The sequence below is a fragment of the Gigantopelta aegis genome, chromosome 3 (genome assembly GCF_016097555.1).
Source record: "Gigantopelta aegis isolate Gae_Host chromosome 3, Gae_host_genome, whole genome shotgun sequence".
Taxonomy (NCBI): Eukaryota; Metazoa; Mollusca; class Gastropoda; order Neomphalida; family Peltospiridae; genus Gigantopelta; species Gigantopelta aegis.
This window is the reverse complement of record NC_054701.1, coordinates 87,875,840-87,896,848: the sequence shown is the minus strand read 5'-3', so window position 1 is coordinate 87,896,848 and position 21,009 is coordinate 87,875,840. Positions and strand designations below refer to the sequence as shown.

At 34.9% G+C, this 21,009-nt stretch overlaps 1 protein-coding gene across 1 annotated transcript in view; it reads left to right on the top strand.

Annotated features, from left to right (window-relative positions):
• The window catches only part of LOC121369265 (TBC1 domain family member 30-like), a 64,251-nt gene extending 43,270 nt beyond the window's left edge, over positions 1-20,981 (top strand). The window contains exons 4-10 of the mRNA XM_041494227.1: positions 1,212-1,337; positions 3,733-3,918; positions 4,700-5,040; positions 8,671-8,776; positions 12,274-12,493; positions 16,521-16,721; positions 17,935-20,981. Of these exons, the coding sequence (XP_041350161.1) occupies positions 1,212-1,337; positions 3,733-3,918; positions 4,700-5,040; positions 8,671-8,776; positions 12,274-12,493; positions 16,521-16,721; positions 17,935-19,601 (2,847 nt within the window). The 3' untranslated portion in view covers positions 19,602-20,981. The remainder of the gene's footprint in view (positions 1-1,211; positions 1,338-3,732; positions 3,919-4,699; positions 5,041-8,670; positions 8,777-12,273; positions 12,494-16,520; positions 16,722-17,934) is intronic.
• Positions 20,982-21,009: the final 28 nt, after the last annotated feature.

Sequence of the window (21,009 nt, the reverse complement as noted above, 5' to 3'; positions counted from 1 at the left end):
GAGAGCCATGGCATTGGTATGGCCCAGCTGGGAGCCACGCATGACCACATTGCAAGAACATTCGCTTGTACCCATGCTACCATAACCAGGTGTTGATGGAACGTTTTCGGCAGACGGGGCAGACAACTGACAGGGCAAGCAATGGAAGACCGCGTGTGACTGCACCCATTCAAGACCGTTACTTGCGCATTCTCCATATCTGAAATCGCTTCCTCCCCGTGTTAGTCAACAGACAGTGTCAAGACGATTACGGGAACATGGTATTCGAGCATGTCGACCCTACTGTGGAGTTACATTAATGCAACAACACTGATATTACAGATTGATATGGGCCAGAAGGCATTGCCATTTGGCAAGTGCGAGACTGGCGACAAGTTGTATTCAGTGATGAAAGCAGATTTTGCCAATTTAGAGCTGATGGTCTACAGCGTGTATACAGACGTCAAAGAGAATGTGTAGGGCAGAACTGTGTCCAGGAAGTTCGAGCGTTTGGAGGAGGTGATCATCATCTTCAAGACAAGTGGCTTGTAGGAACTAGTTTACAACACCCTCACCCCTCTTTGCACCATCAACCTAATACTAGTATTACATTGTATTACATATGTACCGATTTATGATATAAAGGACTTTAAAAAAAACCTTAATTTTCAAAACTACCCAATGCACAATTTCATTATAGTCATTACGGTTTAAAGACATCCCATTTTTCAACCAAAGCAAAGTAAGTTTGTTCATTTCTCAACAAATATAAAAATGACATCATCAGGGAACATCACATCTGATGATGTCACTTTATATAGATACTTTGTATTATTGAGTATTATTGTTCAAGAATAAAATTTAATAATAATAATGAAATATTATCTTGTTTGTGTTTTTATTAATAAGTATATTTCAAATTAAAAGAATTGATTTGTATTGAAAGAAAGAAAGAAATGTTTTATTCACGGTTATATGGCATCAGCGATTGTATTGATTTAGGTTCATTAGTGTATAAACAAGTAAAACATGGAAAATATTTGTGTTAATGTCTTGGTCAGTTTACAAAGTTTATGCATTGTTTCTTTATTCATACACTGATGAAATAAAATGTGTTGAGTGCGTCGTTAAATAAAACATTTCTTTTTTTCTTTCATACACTGATGAACCATGAAAACATAATGGACAGTCATTTTATTTATTTATTTATTTATTAACTTATTTATTTTCAGGTTTGGCTCAGTCTGGCAGATAACCATATATCCGAGCTGAAGGTAGACTGGGAGAAAACCGTCCGCTTCACTTTCAACGAACGCAGCAACCCCGATGATGACAAACTTGGATTGCAGATTGTCAAGGTAAAGGACATATATTAAGTCATTGCCATAGTCACCCTAGGACAGATTATTTAATAAATGGAGCCATGATGTATTGTCATTACCTTGGCGACCCTACAACCGATTACTTAATAAATTGAACTATGTTGTATTGTCATTGCCATAGTAACCCTAGGACCGATTATTTAATAAATTGAGCCATGATTGTTGTTATTACCATGGCGACCCTAGGACTGATTATTTAATAAATTGAACCATGATGTATTGTTATTACCATGGTGACCCTAAGACCAATTAATTGATAAATTTAGCCATGGTATATTGTCATTACCATGGCGACCCTAGGACAGATTATTTAATAAAAAGAGCCATGATATATTGTCATTACCATGGCAACCCTAGGACCAATTATTTAATAAATGGAGCCATTGTGTATTGTCCTCTGATGCTATAAAGCTGATGTAAGTTCCTAAAAGACAGATTCGTTTTGTCTGGGTTTTCTTGACATCTGTATATTGGACAGTGGATCAAACTTTACAAGGCAATGAGTTTGTTATATATTGGTCTATTCCTATCCATAAAGCCAAAGCAAAGATCCCAAATGACCTATTTATATGTGTAATTATATTTCTTTTGGGAGTAAGGATCTATACAAGTTGCTATAGCAACTGATACTCATGTCTTTTATGGTTAGTGCTATATGGTAAAACATTACTAATAATGTTTGAAAATCATCATCTTCAAAACAAGGGGTCTTGTAGGAACTAGTTTACAACACCATCTCCCCCCCCCCCCCCCCCCCCCCCAACACCTTTGCACCATCAACCTAATATTACATTGCATTACATATGTACAGATTGATGGTATAAAGGACTTTTAAAAAAAAACCTTCATTTCCAAAACTTCCTATCCACAATATACATGTAATAAATTTGGAATTTCATTCAGCATCAGTGAAAAGAAATTTAAATTTAAATTTGCTTAATGTACAATAAACTAGAAGTGGATTCCAAAAGTTAACCATTGAAACACTGGGTACAGAAAACACTGAACTCATGCAGCTTTGACACCACTGAGGCCGTGTTATTGCCGTCATATGACGTCACAAATACATATAACTGGAACTGAACCCAACTGCATTCTATCATTGATGGGGCAGGATTTAGCTCAGTCAGTTGAGCACTCGCCAGAGGTGCTTGCGTCGCAGGATCAAACCACCTCAGTGGATCTGTTCAACTGATTGGGTTTTTCTTGTTCCGACCAGTGCACTACAACTGGTATGTGCTTTCCTATCAGTGTGAAAATGCATATAAAAGATCCCTTACTACATTAGGAAAAATGTAGCGGGCTTCCTCTGTTAACTATGAGTCAGAATTACCAAATGTTTCACATCCAATAGCTGATGATTAATTAATCAATGTGCTCTAGTGGTGTCGTTAAACAAAACAAACTTCTTTCTTTCTGTCATTGACTATTGATACACCAAGAAATACAACAAAACAGATCTGGAAGTGAATGCCAACTACCACATAGCTAAAAAAAACTGCTGTGGGGGGAAAAAAATCAAATAGTCCACAGTGCCACAGTGAATTAAAACTCCACAGCAATCTCCATAGCATTGATGATCAATAACAGGGATTGCATGTGTATTGGGTTCCTTGTAACTGAAGTTAGTGCATCCACAACGTGAAGATTAACTTGGTAAAGTACAAAGTTGGCTTTGTTGGAAAAAAATCTATATTTTTTCCTATTTTGTCATGTTCAGTTTCAAAAATGAAAATTAAGAAAGAAGGGGTTTTAATTTTATTTTCTACAAATTACCACTGTAATAATATTTTTTCAATATTACACACAATGAACCAGAAAATATTGAATGCTCACTTATTGACATCAAGTACAGTTCCTGATTGGTGTATGAATGGTATAAATAGAGAATACTACATAGGCGGCCGTTAGATACTGTTTATCTTACGAGTTGTTTAAAAATGTATCCAATGGGCGAAAGCGAGTTGGATACGTTTTTAAGCAACGAGTTGTAAGATAAATGGTAACTAACGGACATGAATGTAGTTTCTATTTCTTGCATATTTTCAGAAAACAGTTTTTAAAATAAATTTAAACGCCTTTTCCAACTAAAACCTATGTATGGCCCTAACACTTATAGTTAACTTGTGCGTCACAGACAAGTCAACTTCAGGTTAACTTAATACATCACAGAGTGATTGATTCGATCATGCTTTTTTTTTCATTGGATGGTATGGCATTGGTGACCTGGTCATCACCTAGGAGCAGCCAATCATATGTATTTAAACTGTTATCACACATGTGTGTTAACACTGTGTTATCAAAAATAACAAATGATCTTCTCACCAACAAATGTGTAAGAATATGAACTTAAGCTTTGTCTGTGTTTCAGGATCTACATCGAACAGGCTGTACAAACTTCAGTGGCCATGACAACGATGAGGAGCGGGCCGTGTTGAAGCGGGTGCTGCTGGCGTATGCGAGATGGAACAAGCATGTCGGGTACTGCCAGGGCTTCAACGTGATCGCGGCACTGCTGCTCGATGTGATGAACCGCAAAGAAGACGATGCTTTAAAGGTCAGCATTATGCTTAGTGTTCTAAGTTCGTAGCCACTGTAGCAAGTTTCTTACTGATAAATCAGCAATCAATATTACACATGTAATATATATATAATAATTTTTACAAAATCATCCTCTATTTTAAATAATGGAAATTTATTGTTCATTATACACTGTATAAAAACCCCCAAAACATTCTTTATTTTAAGTAATGGAAAATCATTCTTTATTTTTTAAATGACGAAAACTCATTTTATTATTTTTAATAACAAAAAACATTGTTAATTTGGTTTTAAAACTAAAAATTATTCCTTATTCTAAACAATGGAAAATCATTCTTCATTTTAAATAATGAATACAAATTATTTAATTTAAATAATGGAAAATCATCCTTTATTTTAAATAAAACCAATTTAAAAAAAATAATTAAAGTTACTTTTGTTTAACAACACCACTAGAGCACACTGATTAATCAATCATCGGCTATTGGATGTCAAACATTTGGTAATTCTGACTTGAAGTCATCAGAGGAAACCTCTTACATTTTTCCTAATGCACTTTCCCACAGACAAGATAGCACATACCATGACCTTTGATATACCAGTCGTAGTGCACTGGCTGGAATGAAAAATAGCCCAATGGGCCCACCGACAGGGATCTATCCCACTCTTTATTTTAAATACCGGTAATAAAAAACATTCTTTATTTTAAATTTAAAAACAAACTTCTTTATTTTAAATTAAAAAAAAAATCATTACTTATTTTAAATAATGGAAAATCTTTCTTTATCCCCCCCCAGGTGATGATATACCTGATAGACCATGTTCTTCCTGACAGCTACTTCACCAACAATCTTCGTGCCTTATCTGTGGACATGGCAGTGTTCCGCGACCTTCTGGAGCTGGCCCTGCCGACCCTGGCACATCATCTCCACCGCCTGCAGCATGCAGCACAGGACGTTGCAACCGGTGCCTGCTACGAGCCCCCGCTCACCAATGTCTTTACAATGCAGTGGTTTCTCACGCTGTTCGCAACCTGTCTTCCAAAGAATATCGTACTGCGGGTCTGGGACTCCATCTTCTTAGAGGGGTCCGAAGTCCTGCTTCGAACGGCTCTCACAATCTGGGGCAAATTGTCAAAGTGAGTTCTAAACTGTTTTATTACTTATATGGTTAAAAATATTGTGGTACATATCAAAGTGATACATTCCACTAGAATGCCAAATAGGACAAAACACTTTGACATCACACGAAGACGTCATCATTTGGAACATAAACCAAATAAGTTGGGAACATCAACCAAATGAGTTGAGTGATATAAATTAATATTGATTATGGGTAATAAATAGGATATTAAACTCACTGTCAGTTCATATCATGTTTATATGTATATCCATCGTGAAATAGTTTTCATTGTCACATGCTATTGCTCATGACAGTTAAAAATTATTTCACTCAGGACATAAACACAATAGGAAATGAAAGCTCATTTAATATCCTATAATTAAATATTTTCTGACTGACATATAGTAAGAGACTTCTAGTAAATGTTTAACTGGAAATTCTTCTTCTTGTTTCTTTGTTTTAATCTATATACAAATATTTATATTTTGACAGGTTAAATATACAGTAGTTTTACATTTTTCACACTAAATGCACATTTTGTACTTTATAAAATGTCCATGTTGACCAGCTAATATTTCAATTGTATAATGTAGGGAAAGGTCTTTATATAGGCTATGCCTGTTTACCAATCCCATGTGTTAATATAAACAGAAATAAATATTGTTTAACCCGAATTACAAAATCGTAATACAATGTATTTGAATATTCTGCTGTCAGTTTCTCATCACTGAAAGCCACATATGTTGTTATTATTATTTTTGCAGCTAGCATTTCTTTTGTCACTTGGTACAGAATATTATCGATTATATATTTCTAAAATAATATACATTGTGTGTTATATAAAAGACAGTAAATTGTGTATTTATAAAATAATATAAATTGTGTATTTATAAAATAATATAAATTGTGTATTTATAAAAGAAAATAAATTGTGTAGTTATGAAATAATATTAATTATGTTTGTGTATTTATATAATAAATAAAGGTTATTACCAGAGTGTTTTTCGGTATCGTCAATATCATATATTAGGAATAAAAATTGTATTATGCGAGCCTCTGGCAAGCATAATACATTATTTGTATTCCTAATATATGATATTGACGATACCGAAATACACGAGGGTAATAATCTCTTTAGCATATAAGCTCAAGCTTAATACAACGGTATTTTTGTAAACTGTACACGCAACTTTAATTCCAGTCCGCCATTACTAGATATTCAAATGACATAAGAATATGTGGCGCGGTGTATTTTTGAATGGAAATGACGTCAAACTCGAATGACGTCATTTTGGATGTCCTTACATCAAAATAAAGTTATGCCTAACGTTTATGTTTTCTAAATGCTGGACAGCTTTCAGTGTCAAATTGCCATTGAAATGTTTTTATTTGATGACTATGAATGCATACATCAATCATGGAGTGTCACCCAAGTACATTTGCTTAAATGTCAATAAACCTAGTGCCGAGACCTCGACTAATTTACATCTAATTTGCAAAGTTATCAAATTCTTAAAGTATGTGATCTGAAAAATATCACATACTTTGATTGCACTGAAAATGTAAGATATTATATGATAATATTAATTTTGTGAATTATAAGCTTTCTATCCAGATTTATCAATTTATAAAATACTATAAATTATTTCTTTATAAAATATTATAACTTGTGTATTTATAAAATAATTATATTAACTTTGTATTAACAAAATAATTATATTAACTTTGTATTTATAACATAAGGGAATGTTAACATTTGTAATTTTCACGAGCATATAAGCAATATGCAGGGGAAAAGGGGTGAATACCAGTGTACAAATTTGAAATAAGCAATATGCAGGGGAAAAGGGGTGAATACCAGTGTACAAATTTGAAATAAACAATATGCAGGGGAAAAGGGGTGAATACCAGTGTACAAATTTGAAATAAGCAATATGCAGGGGAAAAGTGGTGAATACCAGTGTACAAATTTGAAATAAACAATATGCAGGGGAAAAGGGGTGAATACCAGTGTACAAATTTGAAATAAACAATATGCAGGGGAAAAGGGGTGAATACCAGTGTACAAATTTGAAATAAGCAATATGCAGGGGAAAAGGGGTGAATACCAGTGTACAAATTAGAAATAAACAATATGCAGGGGAAAAGGGGTGAATACCAGTGTACAAATTTGAAATAAACAATATGCAGGGGAAAAGGGGTGAATACCAGTGTACAAATTTGAAATAAACCATCAATGTTGATAACAAATATTCCTTATATTGTATTATTTGTATTCTTGTAAAATTGTTACTAGAATTTAGTTATCAAATTAATAACTAGTATAAATTAGTTATTTAATATACATAAATGTTGCAAACTATTTCTTACAAGAATGTGGTTTATTTTTTGTAATTTGATACATGTATAAGGATAGTTAATATTTTTTGTATTATTATTATTAAAACTAGGTTTGATTAATTATTTATTCAATAATATACATCAATGCCTTAAAATTGTCTATCCAGTAAATTGTATTTATCAAAATTAACATATTATCTTAATTTAAACTCTGCCAAATTACCTGGTTTGTGCAATGTTCTTACAAATGTTCAAGTCGATAACATTTCTAACAAATGGATTCTGGAACCAAGCGCAACGTGTTTCATTATAATGCTAGACTTATGGGTGTAGTTATCTGGTCTCCTAGGGCCTTTGGGAAATCAATGCAGTGACTTGAACACATTAGACAGAGCTAAGCCTTTAATGTACAAGAAAATGAGAGTGTGGCTGTTATTGCAGTTCTGTATCTAAATGAATTAATGGATGTTTAACAGCACCGTAGCAAAGTCCTGTATCTGAATGCAGATTTGCTTATTTATTCCTGCTTGACAGCCATAACTTACAGAAGCAGGGGAGGCAATTTCACCCTAACCCTTTTAAAAATATTTTTAACAAGATATATTTTAATTTTAAAAGTGTTATTGTTCTACAATTCCTTTTTAGTTACTGTCACCCCCCCCCCCCCCCCCACACACACACACACCCCGCCATCCTCACTTGCCATTACTTAGGCTAGGTATGGCCATAATGGCAGTAGCATCACATGTGATTTGTGTCAGTAGAACGTTCACCTGAGTTGTTTGAGTTACAGAATCTAACCATCTCTGCAGATCCATTGTGTTTTTTCCCATAACATCCCAACCAGTGCCACACAACTGGTATATCAAAGGCTGTGGTATGTGTTATTATGTCTGTGAGGAAGGTCATTTAAAAGATTTCCTGCTGCTAATCTAGTGGGTTTTCTCTGAAGATAACATGTCAGAATTATCAAATGGTTGACATCCATTACATAATGATTAATAAATCATTGTTGTCGTTAAATAAAAAGTTAGTTTTGTTTAATGACACCACTAGAGCACATTGATTTATAAATCATCGGCTATTGGATATCAAACATTTTGGTAATTTTTACACAGTCATAGAGAGGAAACCCGCTACATTTTTCCATTAGTAGCAAGGGATCTTTTATATGAACCTTCCCACAGACAAGATAGCACATACCACAGTCTTTGATATACCAGTCGTGGTGCACTGGCTGAAAGAAGAAATAGTCATTAAATAAAATAAACTTTAACTGTTAACCTTGATATGTTGATTTTTACAGACGTATCCTGGGTGTGAGTAGTGCTGATGAGTTCTACACTTTGATGGGAGACCTGTCGGCTGAAATGATGGACGGATGCATGTTCAACGGGGATTATGTTATTAAGGTGACTATCTCTGTCATAGTAAACAATACCATAGTCACACAGCCCTGTTTAAAGATGCAGACCATAGTTTTTAAACACTACAGCATATGTTTTACTATTAAAGCCATTTAGATTATCCATTTCCATGGAACCGAAGTGTTTTTTGTCATCCTGGTGTTTCTAATACCAAGAAATGCATTTTTCATATTTTTAAAAATGCCTGAGAAGTAGCAGTTATTGATTCAAGTTCTAGTCTATTTTTAAGAATATTTCCTAATTTTAACGCCACTGACTCTTCTTTCACTCTATTGTAACTTTATCCCATTGAGTTACAGGTTTGTAAATTAACTAAACTTGATGTCCATTTTTACGGGCTAAAACTAGGGTCTGTGCCGTTAATACTCTCATGCTGAAAATGGAAATATTCTGGCTTTACCATTCATCTTATTATCATTATATACAATGGCTTTGTTTCTGTGTTTAAAAAAATGCACACATACACAAAACCTCCAACCAAAAACCTACTAGATCAATACAGAGGAAGGAATGGAATGTTTAAGACAGCCCAGTGTTTAGTTGGTCAAATAACAGTACATGTCTATAACTTATGAGGTTAGCCAAATCACCATCGTTTTAAATGTGCTGAGGTGTTCTTACACAAAGTTTACTTTCATTTCCAGAGTTAAAAAACCCTGCTACTTGACATAAAGACTCCCCTCCAAGTAGCATCAAAGGGTATTTTATATTCATGTTTTATATAATATTTAATATATACAACACGAAGCACTATTAGGTAGGGGAAGTAACTCAGTGGGTCTCATTAAGAGAAAGACCCTGCAACCCTCTGTATATTGTAAGAGTGTTCTATAACCACATAGCCATATTCCCATCCTCATAAAGGCATCATAAAAATACATCTGCAATTAACACAAACATTGCTCTTACTCCTTTCATAACTCCAGAGGGGGGACGTAGCCCAGTGGTAAAGTGTTTGCTTGATGCACGTTCGGTCTGGGATCGATCCCCGTCAGTGGGCCCATTGAGCTATTTCTTGCTTCAGCCAGTGCACCACGACTGGTATATTAAAGGCTGTGGTATGTGTTATCCTGTCTGTGGGATGGTGCATATAAAAGATCCCTTGTTGCTAATTGAAAAGAGTAGCCCATGAAGTGGCGACAGTGGGTTTCATCTCTCTGTGTGGTCCTTAACCATATGTCCAATGCCATATAACCGTAAATACAATGTGTTGATTGCATTGTTAAATAAAACATTTCCTTCCTTCCTTTCATAACTCCATGCAGACTTAATTCAGCATAATTACCTCCCCTCCAAGTACAAGCTGTGCTTCTCTTAAATGACAGAATCTCTAAATTAATCAATATGTTGAAAAACCATGCAGACATATTTCAGAATAGTTACCTCCCCTACAAGTTGTGCTTCTCTTAAATGACAGCGTCTGTAAATTAGTCAATGATGTGTTAAAAAACCTTCACATTGATGTCTGTACACTTCATATTAAAGGGACAGACCCTAGTTTCAGCCCGTGAAAATTAACATTAAGTTTAGTTAATCTACAAACCTGTATCACATTTGGATAAAGTTACAATTGAGTGAAACATGAGTCTGTGACTTTGAAATGATGAAATACCCTCTAAAAACAGACTGAAACTCGACTCCATAGCTGTTACTTCTTAGACACACGTGCATTTTTAGAAATATGAAAAATGCATTTTGTGATATTAAAAACACCAGGATGACCAAAAACACTTTGAATGTACGGAAATGGATAATCTAAACAATAAAATGTAAGTAAAGTATGATTTCTGTTATAAAAAATGGCTCTAATACTAAAAAATATGCCTTAGTGTTTAAGAACTAGGGTATGTCCCTTTAATGCAACAAATAGCTGTCTCAATTGAGGGTTGTTACAGGCTCGATCCAGGGCTCGAACTTAAGAATAATTTTTTACCAAAAGCAATTTTTAAATGTTTTTTTCCATTGGTAGAATACTTATCTACAACAGTTTGTAGCAATTTTGAGCAAGTAACTTTTGCAACAAATATAAAAAACCAAAAATTATTTCACCAACCAATGGCAGTAGTTTTATCTAGGAGCAAAAAAATCCTGCCATTAATAAAGCTCTTGACCTTGACCCATGTTGACCCCATTGGGGAGAGGAAGAGAAATTAGTTGGTATACCCACCACCCATAACATTTTATTTAAACGAAATAAACCAAGAAAATATTGAGGCAGACCAACCCAAAATACCTCAAGCAAGTGCTCTACCACTGAGCTATATGGATACTAAAATAGAACATGCCAGAACTACAACTTAAGACAAATATATATCAGATTTGGCACATATTTAATAATAAAATTTCTTCTATATATATATATATAACACATGCAATAATAATCTGTTATGAATGGACTACTATATATACTCTATAACAATAATATGTTATGAATGGACTTCTATATATATACTCTGTAACAATCATCTAATTGGTCTTCCCATGGCAACACATTTTCATTCATTTCTACATGAATATAAAAATAGCCACACCCTCTACAACATTAAATTAACTTTCTATGGATGTCTTTATAAACTACTTACTCACAGCAACATTACTGAACAGTTTAATCAATAATATTAAACCAAAATAACTCCTAAATAACTCAATTAAAAGTTTGTTTGTTTGTTTGTTTTGTTTTTACGACACCACCAGGGCACATTGATTTATTATTCATCGGCTATTGGATGTCAAACATTTGATAATTTTGACATAGTCTTAGAGAGGAAACCCACTACATTTTTTCATTAGTAGCAAGGGATCTTTTATATGCACCATTCCACAGACAGGATAGCACATACCATGGTCTTTGATATACCAGTCATGCACTGGCTGGAACGAGAAATTTTAATAAAAAAAACTAGTAAATAATAAAAATTTAAACACTTATTAAGGCTGTTCCAGAATTTCAACACTTAGGAGTAGGGGGGGGGGATTGGGTAAAATTTTATTTTGTATATTAAAATGTTTAAAGTTTGTTTTGTTTAATGATACCACTAGAGTTCATTGATTTATTAGTCATCGGCTATTTCTCATTCCAACTAGTGCACCACAACTGGTATATCAAAAGCTGTGATATATACTATCCTGTCTGTGAGATGGTACATATAAAAGATCTCTTGCTACTAATGGAAAAATGTAACAGGTTTCCTCTCTAAGACTATATGTCAGATTTATCAAATGTTAGACATTCATTAGCCGATCCAATAGCCGATGATTAATAAATCAATGTGCTCTAGTGGTGTCGTTAAACAAAACAAACTCTAACTTTAACTTATAACTTAATAGCCGATGATTAATAAATCAATGTGCTCTAGTGGTGTTGTTAAACAAATATTTATCCGATCAAGACAGGATCTGGAGTTTAGAAAGTTGTGTTTTAGAATTTCCTTATATCAGAGAGAATATTAAACTTTTACAATTTGGGGTTGTTGTTTTTTCAGTCTATATATTCCTTGTCTCCGTTCCCATTTCCTCAAATCAAAGAGTTGCGAGAGAAATACACTTACAACATTCGTCCCTTCACGAACACAGCAAGCTCGGCGAAGAAACCATCGCGAGCGTCGAAGAACATCCTGTACAGCGACGAGGATGACCTGGACGATGAAGACATCGAAGCGATAACCTGTTTCCCGGGCTTCACGCCGCTCCAGGTGAAGAAAGGTTTGTGTCTGCCTGAATACGTTCTGTCAGTAGTGGGTTAAATTCCCTGACCTAAACTCGTAAAAAGTTCAAATTGCATTGTTTCGCAGAAAAATAATCCACACCTAGAACAATAGTGTGATATCACACAGGGATGGATTAATACATTTCTGGATATCATGTTTTGTAGTATCTCAATATTTTTTTTTTTTTTTTTTTCCAGCAGACTAACAACATTTTAAATAATTCTGCCAAAGGTCATTCTAGATGTATAGTTATTTATATTTAAAACAATATTATGTAAAAAGGAGCCCGGAACAAATGGACCAGAAAGTGTCCCCAGTATATATTAGTTGGACATAAGCATGAAAACGAAGTAAAAAATTTATAAATAAAATGAAAGTTTGTTTTCTGTGCCTTTTCAGGAGTGGGACATAGCCCAGTGGTAAAGCACCTGCTCGATGCGCAGTCGGTCTGGGATCGATCCCCGTCGGTTGGCCCATTGAGCTATTTCTCATTCCAGCCAGTGCACTACTACTGGTATAACAAAGGCTGTGGTATGTACTATCCTGTCTGTGGGATGGTGCATATAAAAGATCCCTTGCTGCTAATCGAAAAGAGTAGCCCTTGAAGTGGTGACAGAGGGTTTCCACTCAATATATGTGTGGTCCTTAACCATATATCTGATGCCATATAACCGTAAATAAAATGTGTTGAGTGCGTTGTTAAATAAAACATTTCCTTCCTTCTGTGCCTTTTCATTTGAGAGCATTTATTGAATTAGTACTGAAAATCCTGCAGCTGGTCTCTCATTTAGAAACCAAGGCCGGACTGGCCGAGCAGAAAAACACTTGAAATGCTGCTCACCTGGTGCCACCTGATACCACCTGTTAATAGTATTCACCTGAACTTCCGGCTCATTCATAACATAGCTGGTAACAGCTTAACACATTAAGGCTAGTGCTAGGTTTTTAATACTCAGGTGCTGTTTGTTTTTTATCGGTTCTTCATCCCTTGATGCACATGTTATGTACTAAGCCACTATCAAACATTCATTTGTTAACTTCAGATGAATAGGTAAGTATAAATATTAAATTACAGTGGTACGTTTTCTGGTGTGATTATTATAGAAGTGGAGGTACAGTACTTTGACATACAGATGTTTCATTAAGTGTATTTTTATAAAGATATCAGTAATAAAATATAAACATAAAATATATATAAAATATATAAAATATAAATATAAATATAAAATAATTATTACAAACAGCTTTATTTATTGTAGATAAAAATTAGTATTTATTTAAAGGCATACTGTCACGGATTTAAGGACCTTATTTCTCTAAAAATGGATAATAAATTAAAAATTGCATTAATATTTGGAAACCAAATCTAGCTATTGCATCACCTTAACTGAACCATGATGCAGTAAAATCCATGTCAACCCTCTCGGCAATTTTATTTTTTTAATTATGGACCATTGCCATATTTCAGTTATTTTTACAAAATATCATTAATGGTGGTTATGAAGATGGTTGAATAAAGTACATTTAGGGACAAATCAAATTATTTTTGTTCAGGTAATACTTTGTTAGACCATTAAATAGGTCAGTGATCTGTGACAGTATGCCTTTAATGGTTAATTAACAAAAAAAATATAAGAGATAATTTTTGAGACTTGTTATTGGTTGCTCCATTGTCATGACAACCATACCACCCAAATAACTGAAACTAATTGCTAAGTTATGTATAAGTTAACTTTCGCACAAGTGTCTTAATAAGTTTTAGTTGGAAAACAAGTTTATATTTATTTTAAACCTAGTTTTTGAGGGTTTGTAAGAAATAGGATTCAACATTTATGTCTGTTTGATTTCTCTTTATGTTAGAACTATTTATTTTAAACAAAATGTCTCCAACATACTTTCACTCATTAGTTAGATATATTTTTTCAAACAACTTGTAAAATAAATGGTATTCAGTGAACAGTCACTCATATATAATAGAAAGGATGATACTAATAATAATTTTTATTAAAATAATAATAAATGGTTTCCACTGTTGTTAGTACTAAAAATGTTCAGTGTTATGGTTGAGGGATTGATATAGATATTGAAGGTTATGGTTGATATTCATGTTAACTGAAATGTTACATATATACTTTAACCATATGTTACTGTGGTCATCTGTGATATTTGATTTGGTGGTATACACGTTAATGAAATTCATCATGTCTGTGATAAGTATCAGTATGAAATCTCCGCATCTCAAGTGTCACAGTGACACATGGTTGTATTAACGACCAGTGTATCATCTTTTGCTCTGTCACCTGTCAAATAATTTGATATGCAAATTGAATGATATATACAACCTGTTACATATGTGCTTAATGATTTTATAACTGTATCTAGGAAGGAATAGTGTTGTAAATAAACTGAGCAGTATGGTCGGTGGATAATATTGTGAAATATCACTGAAGATTTTACTGTTTGGTTCATGGAGTAATGAGTAACATTTTTACGATTTATAGATAAAATGTATATCAGTGTACATTAGTTAATAAGATTTGAAAATAACCTTGAAGATTTAATTAAGTGAAAAAGGTTGAAAACTGACCTTGAGGATTAGGTTCATATTGATGAGTATCCTGTATCAATGTACGTATGAGAATATAAGGAAGGAAGGAATGTTTTATTTAACGACACACTCAACACATTTTATTGATGGTTATATGGCGTCAGACATATGGTTAAGGAAAACACAGATATCGAGATAGGAAACCCGCTGTCGCCACTTCATGGGCTACTCTTTTCGATTAGCAGCAAGGTATCTTTTATATGCACCATCCTATAGACAGGATAGCACATACCATGGCCTTTGATGAACCAGTCGTGATGCACTGGCTGGAGCGAGAAATAGCGCAATAGGCCCACTGACGGAAATCAATCCCTTACTGACCGTACATCAAGCGAGTGTTGTACCAATGGGCTACGACTCGCCCCGTATGAGGATATAATGCTCTGAAGCTATAAGTGTGTGCATTGCAACACCCATTTACTGAAATACTCCAATCTCAGCTATAATATTTTACTATTTGGTGATCCTACAGTTAACAGCCTAGGAAAACATAGATATTTTAAAATCAGATTAGGACTAGTAAACATTTTGAAACTAATAGCTGTTAATTTTCTCCCTCTACTTCTCTGTCAACCTGTTTTCTTTCTCTCCTCTTTCGTGTCTCTCCCTCCACTCTGCTTCTTTTTTCCCCGTTTCTCTTTAATCTGTGTTATAACTGATTACTTTATATTCAATTATTCACATTTGTTACTACTTCTGTCAGATGTGTATATGCTACTATTGCATGTAAACTGGTTTACATGAATGTATCTGTTCTAAATTTGTGGAGAAAGTCCTAATATAGGCTTATTGACCAATCCCTACTGCCGTGTAAAAGATAGAATAAATATTGTTTAAAACAAAACAATATATGGAAAGTAGTTTTATCTCGCCTTCATGTAACATTGGACTGTTGTTAATTGTATTAATGCGCCATGCAAAAATTTGTTCGTTACCAATGTAAATAAAACATGGCAGTCAAATGATTTGCCAACCACTCGGAAAATGAAATTGAACAAAAGCGAGCATTTTAATGTGGTGAAGCATTGTAAAAGAACAGCTAATTTTGAATTTGAATGATGTCAGTATTCCAATGACGTCACTTTACATCTCCTTACAATAACACTAAACTGGGTACATGACATTGCTATTGAATTTTTTGAACATTATTAATTCACCTGGATGTGTTTGAAGAAAATCTTGTAATTAAACATGTCGGCAAGATAAATTCGGCTCGGGTACAAGAGCATACAGAGGGTATAAAAATCCATAAACCCCTAGTGATGCTAGAACTACAACTTATATTATCCATGTAATGAACAACACCCAGAAATACACATGGATGGATGAAATAACCTGAAAGATCAGTTACAGAGTAAACATTTTACATGAGTTGTCATTAATAAGCAAAATATTCCTTTTCTTTATTTAACAGGTGGCGACAGTGATGGTGGTTCGGGGTCGGTGGCAGACATCTCAGTGTTAGGCCCGGGGGTGTACGGATCGACGTCAGACAATCTGGGGTCGGGTCAGTCCGCTGTCTACATGGAGCGCATGTCGACTGACATCACCGCTCTGCAGAAACAGTACGAGAAACTGCGACAGAGACAGACGCAGGCGCACATCATCATTTCAGGTTTGTTCACTTCGGATGGTGGCCGTCGGTGGGCCAGCCCATTGGGCTATTGCTCTTTCCAGCCAGTGCACCAACACTGCTATATCAAAGGCAGTGGTATGTGCTATCCTGTCTGTGGGATAGTGCATATAAAAGATCCCTTGCTGCTAATCGAAAAGAGTATTCCATGAAGTGGCAACAGCGGGTTTCCTCTCTCAATCTGTGTGGTCCTTAACCATATGTCTGATGCCACATAACCGTAAATAAAATGTGTTGAGTGTGTCGTGAAATAAAACATGGCAAAGGAAAGGAATATTTGTGTACCAGAGCCCAGATTTTCGAAGCTATCTTAGTGCTACGATATCGTAAGTCCATTGTAAGCTCTGACATATGTTGTTGTGACGCCATAGCTTACATCGGTTTTATAATATCGTAGTCTGAAGATAGCTTCTGAAATCTGTAGCCAGGCTTTTTTTAATCATGTGTGCACTGATTCAGGCATTTTATATGGAAAGATGTTGGGGGCCTCCTAAAATGTCAGTTTTTTTTGCATAATCCACTTTTATTTCTACTTTTAGGTTTGTTCACTTAGACGATTGTGTTGGTGAATTGTTTGACCCTAAAAAAAATTAAAATTTCATAACCCACTTATATTTCTGCCCTTAGGTTGGTTCACTTCAGATGATTGCGTTAGTGAATTGTTTGACCCTAAAAAAAAAAATCGCTTTGTAAATATGTTTTGTATGAAGTCTAGTTTTAGGTGTTCTGATAAAAATAAAAGGTCTATAGAAACCACAAAGCAAAAAAAAAAAGAGTAACTTATGTGTATCAGGCTTTTGGCTGGTGATTATACAACATTTGAAGTCCAGGCTTTAGTAAAGTTTGAACTGCTTATGCAGTCTGTATGGTGTTGCCATAACATTTAAGTCAATGGACTTTGTCAAAGACAGGTCCTTAGTAAAAAAATTATCAGATGAATTATGTTGGAAAAGAGAGAGTACTTTTCATTACAGGAACACCATTTGGATCAATTATACCTGTACCATCCCCTGATATCATTAATTATGTTAGGAGGACGGAGTACTTTTCTTTATTTTAGCTGTTTAGAACAAAATCACCATTTTCATCAATCCTGTCATCCTGTGATATCACTTAAATTAAAATTATATATACTTTTTATGTTATTGTATGGAAATTATTATAACCGTAATCTTTTTTTCAATTGTTCTTTCAGCTGCCACTGCCAGGTCGATGACTAAAAGACCGAAGCCAACAGCTCTTGTACCAAAGATCGAAAGTCCACTAGCCATGAATCATCTGTTTGTTGGGAAGAACAGCATGGGAAGTCGTAACAGGCTGATAGCTGAGGGCCCAAGGATCGTGTCCATGTTTCCCAGGAACACACACTTCACAAAGCATCTCCAGGCCCTAGACAGAGCCAGTGCAAAGTTGACCAAAGAGAAAGACAATAATTCTAAATCATCTGTTAAAAAAAGCAATACTTCAGTTAACACATCCCAAGCTGTAGAGATGGAGAAGAGGAAGTCCGAAGATACTGCAGGATCTAAAGAAGTAGAATCAGGACAATCACAGGATAATGTAGGATCAACAAAATCACAGGATAATGTAGGATCAACACAATCACAGGATAATGTAGGATCAACACAATCACAGGATACTTCAGCATCAGGGAAAGTGCAAGATGGTGTGGGATCAACAAAACTGCAGGATAATTTAAGGTCCAGTGAATCACAAGATAATTTACGGTCCAGTGAATCACAGGATAATTTAAGGTCCAGTGAATCACAGGATAAATTAAGGTCCTGTCAATCAGAGGATAATTTACGGTCCAGTCAATTACAGGATAATTTACGGTCCACTCAATCACAGGATAATTTAAGATCTGGAGAATCACAGGATAATTTAAGATCTGGAGAATCACAGGATAATTTAAAGTCCAGTGAACCACAAGATAACTTAAGATCTGGAGAATCACAGGATACTGTAGGAACAAAGGAGTCACAGGAAAATGTAGAATCAAGGGAAAGAAAGAGTTCGGCAGATGTCAAATATCAGGGTGTACAAGAAAATGGACTGCAAATGTATGCTTCATTGCATATGGCGACAATGGTAACCTCAGTGCAAAGCAAGAATACAGATTCAGTGTTAGTTGGTACAGTGGACAGAAGTGATTTGTGTGGGAATAATGTGTGTTCTCAAGATAGAGCTGGCTGTGAACTTAACACTGTTGAACACAAATCTCAGTATTCTGCTGTGTCCAGACTTGATCTGTGTTCATCTTCCAACTCCTCGTACAATGAGGATTCCACTTCAGGTTGTAGTGCAGTACTTGACAAAAATAACTCCACTTTGCTAACAGGATCAGTAGAGAAACTCCCATCCCTAGAGGAAAGCGACTCTGCCATGCTGAATTCACATGTGGGGATTTCAGAGGAAATCCCAAGGCAGGAACACATAATGGTGAAATCCCTGTGTCAGTCAAACATCTGCACAGATATTTCAATGAGGACGAGCTCCGAGTCGGACTGTGGACCCAGTCCCAGGTGGACTACAATAACGAGTGCAGATGCTAGTCAGACTGAGTCTCACATGGTTACCAAGTTTGTGTACATCGCCAGCAAGCAGTACAACAACCGCAACACCAGCTCTTCGTCGTCGGCTTCATCGGCAGCAACCAGCCCCACCACCCCTGTTATGACATCGTCCCCCGTCAAGTCAAATAAGCCGTTTTTCCCGTTCCCTGTGAAACACGTGAATCGTAACAGAGCCAAAAATGGCCTGAAGCTTGGACTGTACAACCCATCGACTGTGGAGCTTGGTGACAGTACTAGGCAGAAGCAAGGAAATGGATTTGTTAAAACCAGGAATGGCCTGTCTTGAAACATGAAACAGTATTTAAAACAGAATGAATAGTACATGTCATGTATCATGACGAAATAAACAGGTGACAGTGGGAATATAATAAATTTCTTCAGCATTCAAAACATTTCAACTCTTGTGAATCAGTCTGGATCAGACAACTTGAACAGAATGAATGGGACATGTATCATGATGAAATATACAGGTGAAAGGGTTACGTTTGACAGTGGAATATAATAGATTCCTTCAGAGATCTGTGATGGAATATCGTTAATGCTTTAATGTTTTCACAGTTCAGCCTGAAAAAATTAACAGTATTTAAACCTGACAGTAGAATATCTTGAATTCCTTAAGTCTTAGTCTTAGTCTTAGTAACTGGTTTAACATGTCCATATACCACTAGGGTTTCGAACACGCCTATCCCGAGTCCGGCCTCGGATAGGATCGGGGGTCTGACTCGGGACAGGGATTTTTTTCTTAAGAGATATGCAATGAAATACTGTTAATGCTTTAGTTTTCACAGTTCAGTTTGAAACAACTAACAATATTTAAATTCATAGCTGAATATCATGTTTAAATGCTTGTGGAGAGCTGCAATGGAACACCGTTAACACTTTAATTGGTGTTTATTTTCACCAAGGATCATCATTAACCTGTTAATCTCTAGTAAACAACGGTTATGCTTCAGTCTTTACAAACATTGGGTCTTAAATACAGTTAAAGGAATTTGGTTCTCTTACAATATTGTATATTTGTTATTGTCTAAAAGATGATTCTTTACTTGAAAATGTAATTTGTTTCACATCTTGTCATGTGAAATTTATTTCTGAGTGTAATCATCTGAACATTACCCTAAACATTTTCAAATCCTATGATATCCGAAGATGAGTACCGTATATATACTGGTGTTCATAATCATTATAGGTTTTGATTTTTTGTCAATCATGCTGATACATGTATGTGAATATCTAAATTGTCAGAACTTTCAAAAACAAATTTGATGCCATTTATATATTGAAACCTATCAAATAATTGAAAATAGAGTAATATTAAAACCAAAAATTTAAATTTTGTTGCACACAAATAAATGATTGAATATAGAATCTTTATAACTGTTTTAAATTTATACCACTTTTTATTTTGACTTCTATGTAAACTTACATGTAATTGTACATACCTAATGTGCAGTAAAATTGAGGATATTTCATGTTTTTTGTCAACTATGATTTATATCTCATTGAGTGAAGTTTGCAAACATATGTCATGAGTTGCGCTTGTGCGACGAGTGTGATATGATTGCAAACTTCACTTGATGAGATATAAATCATATTTGACAAAAAACTATTTATTTTATAACTTTTGTCAATTGACCTTTATTTTTAAAATGCCAGCAGCAAAATAGTCTGGCTTTCTTACAGTGAAGATAAGA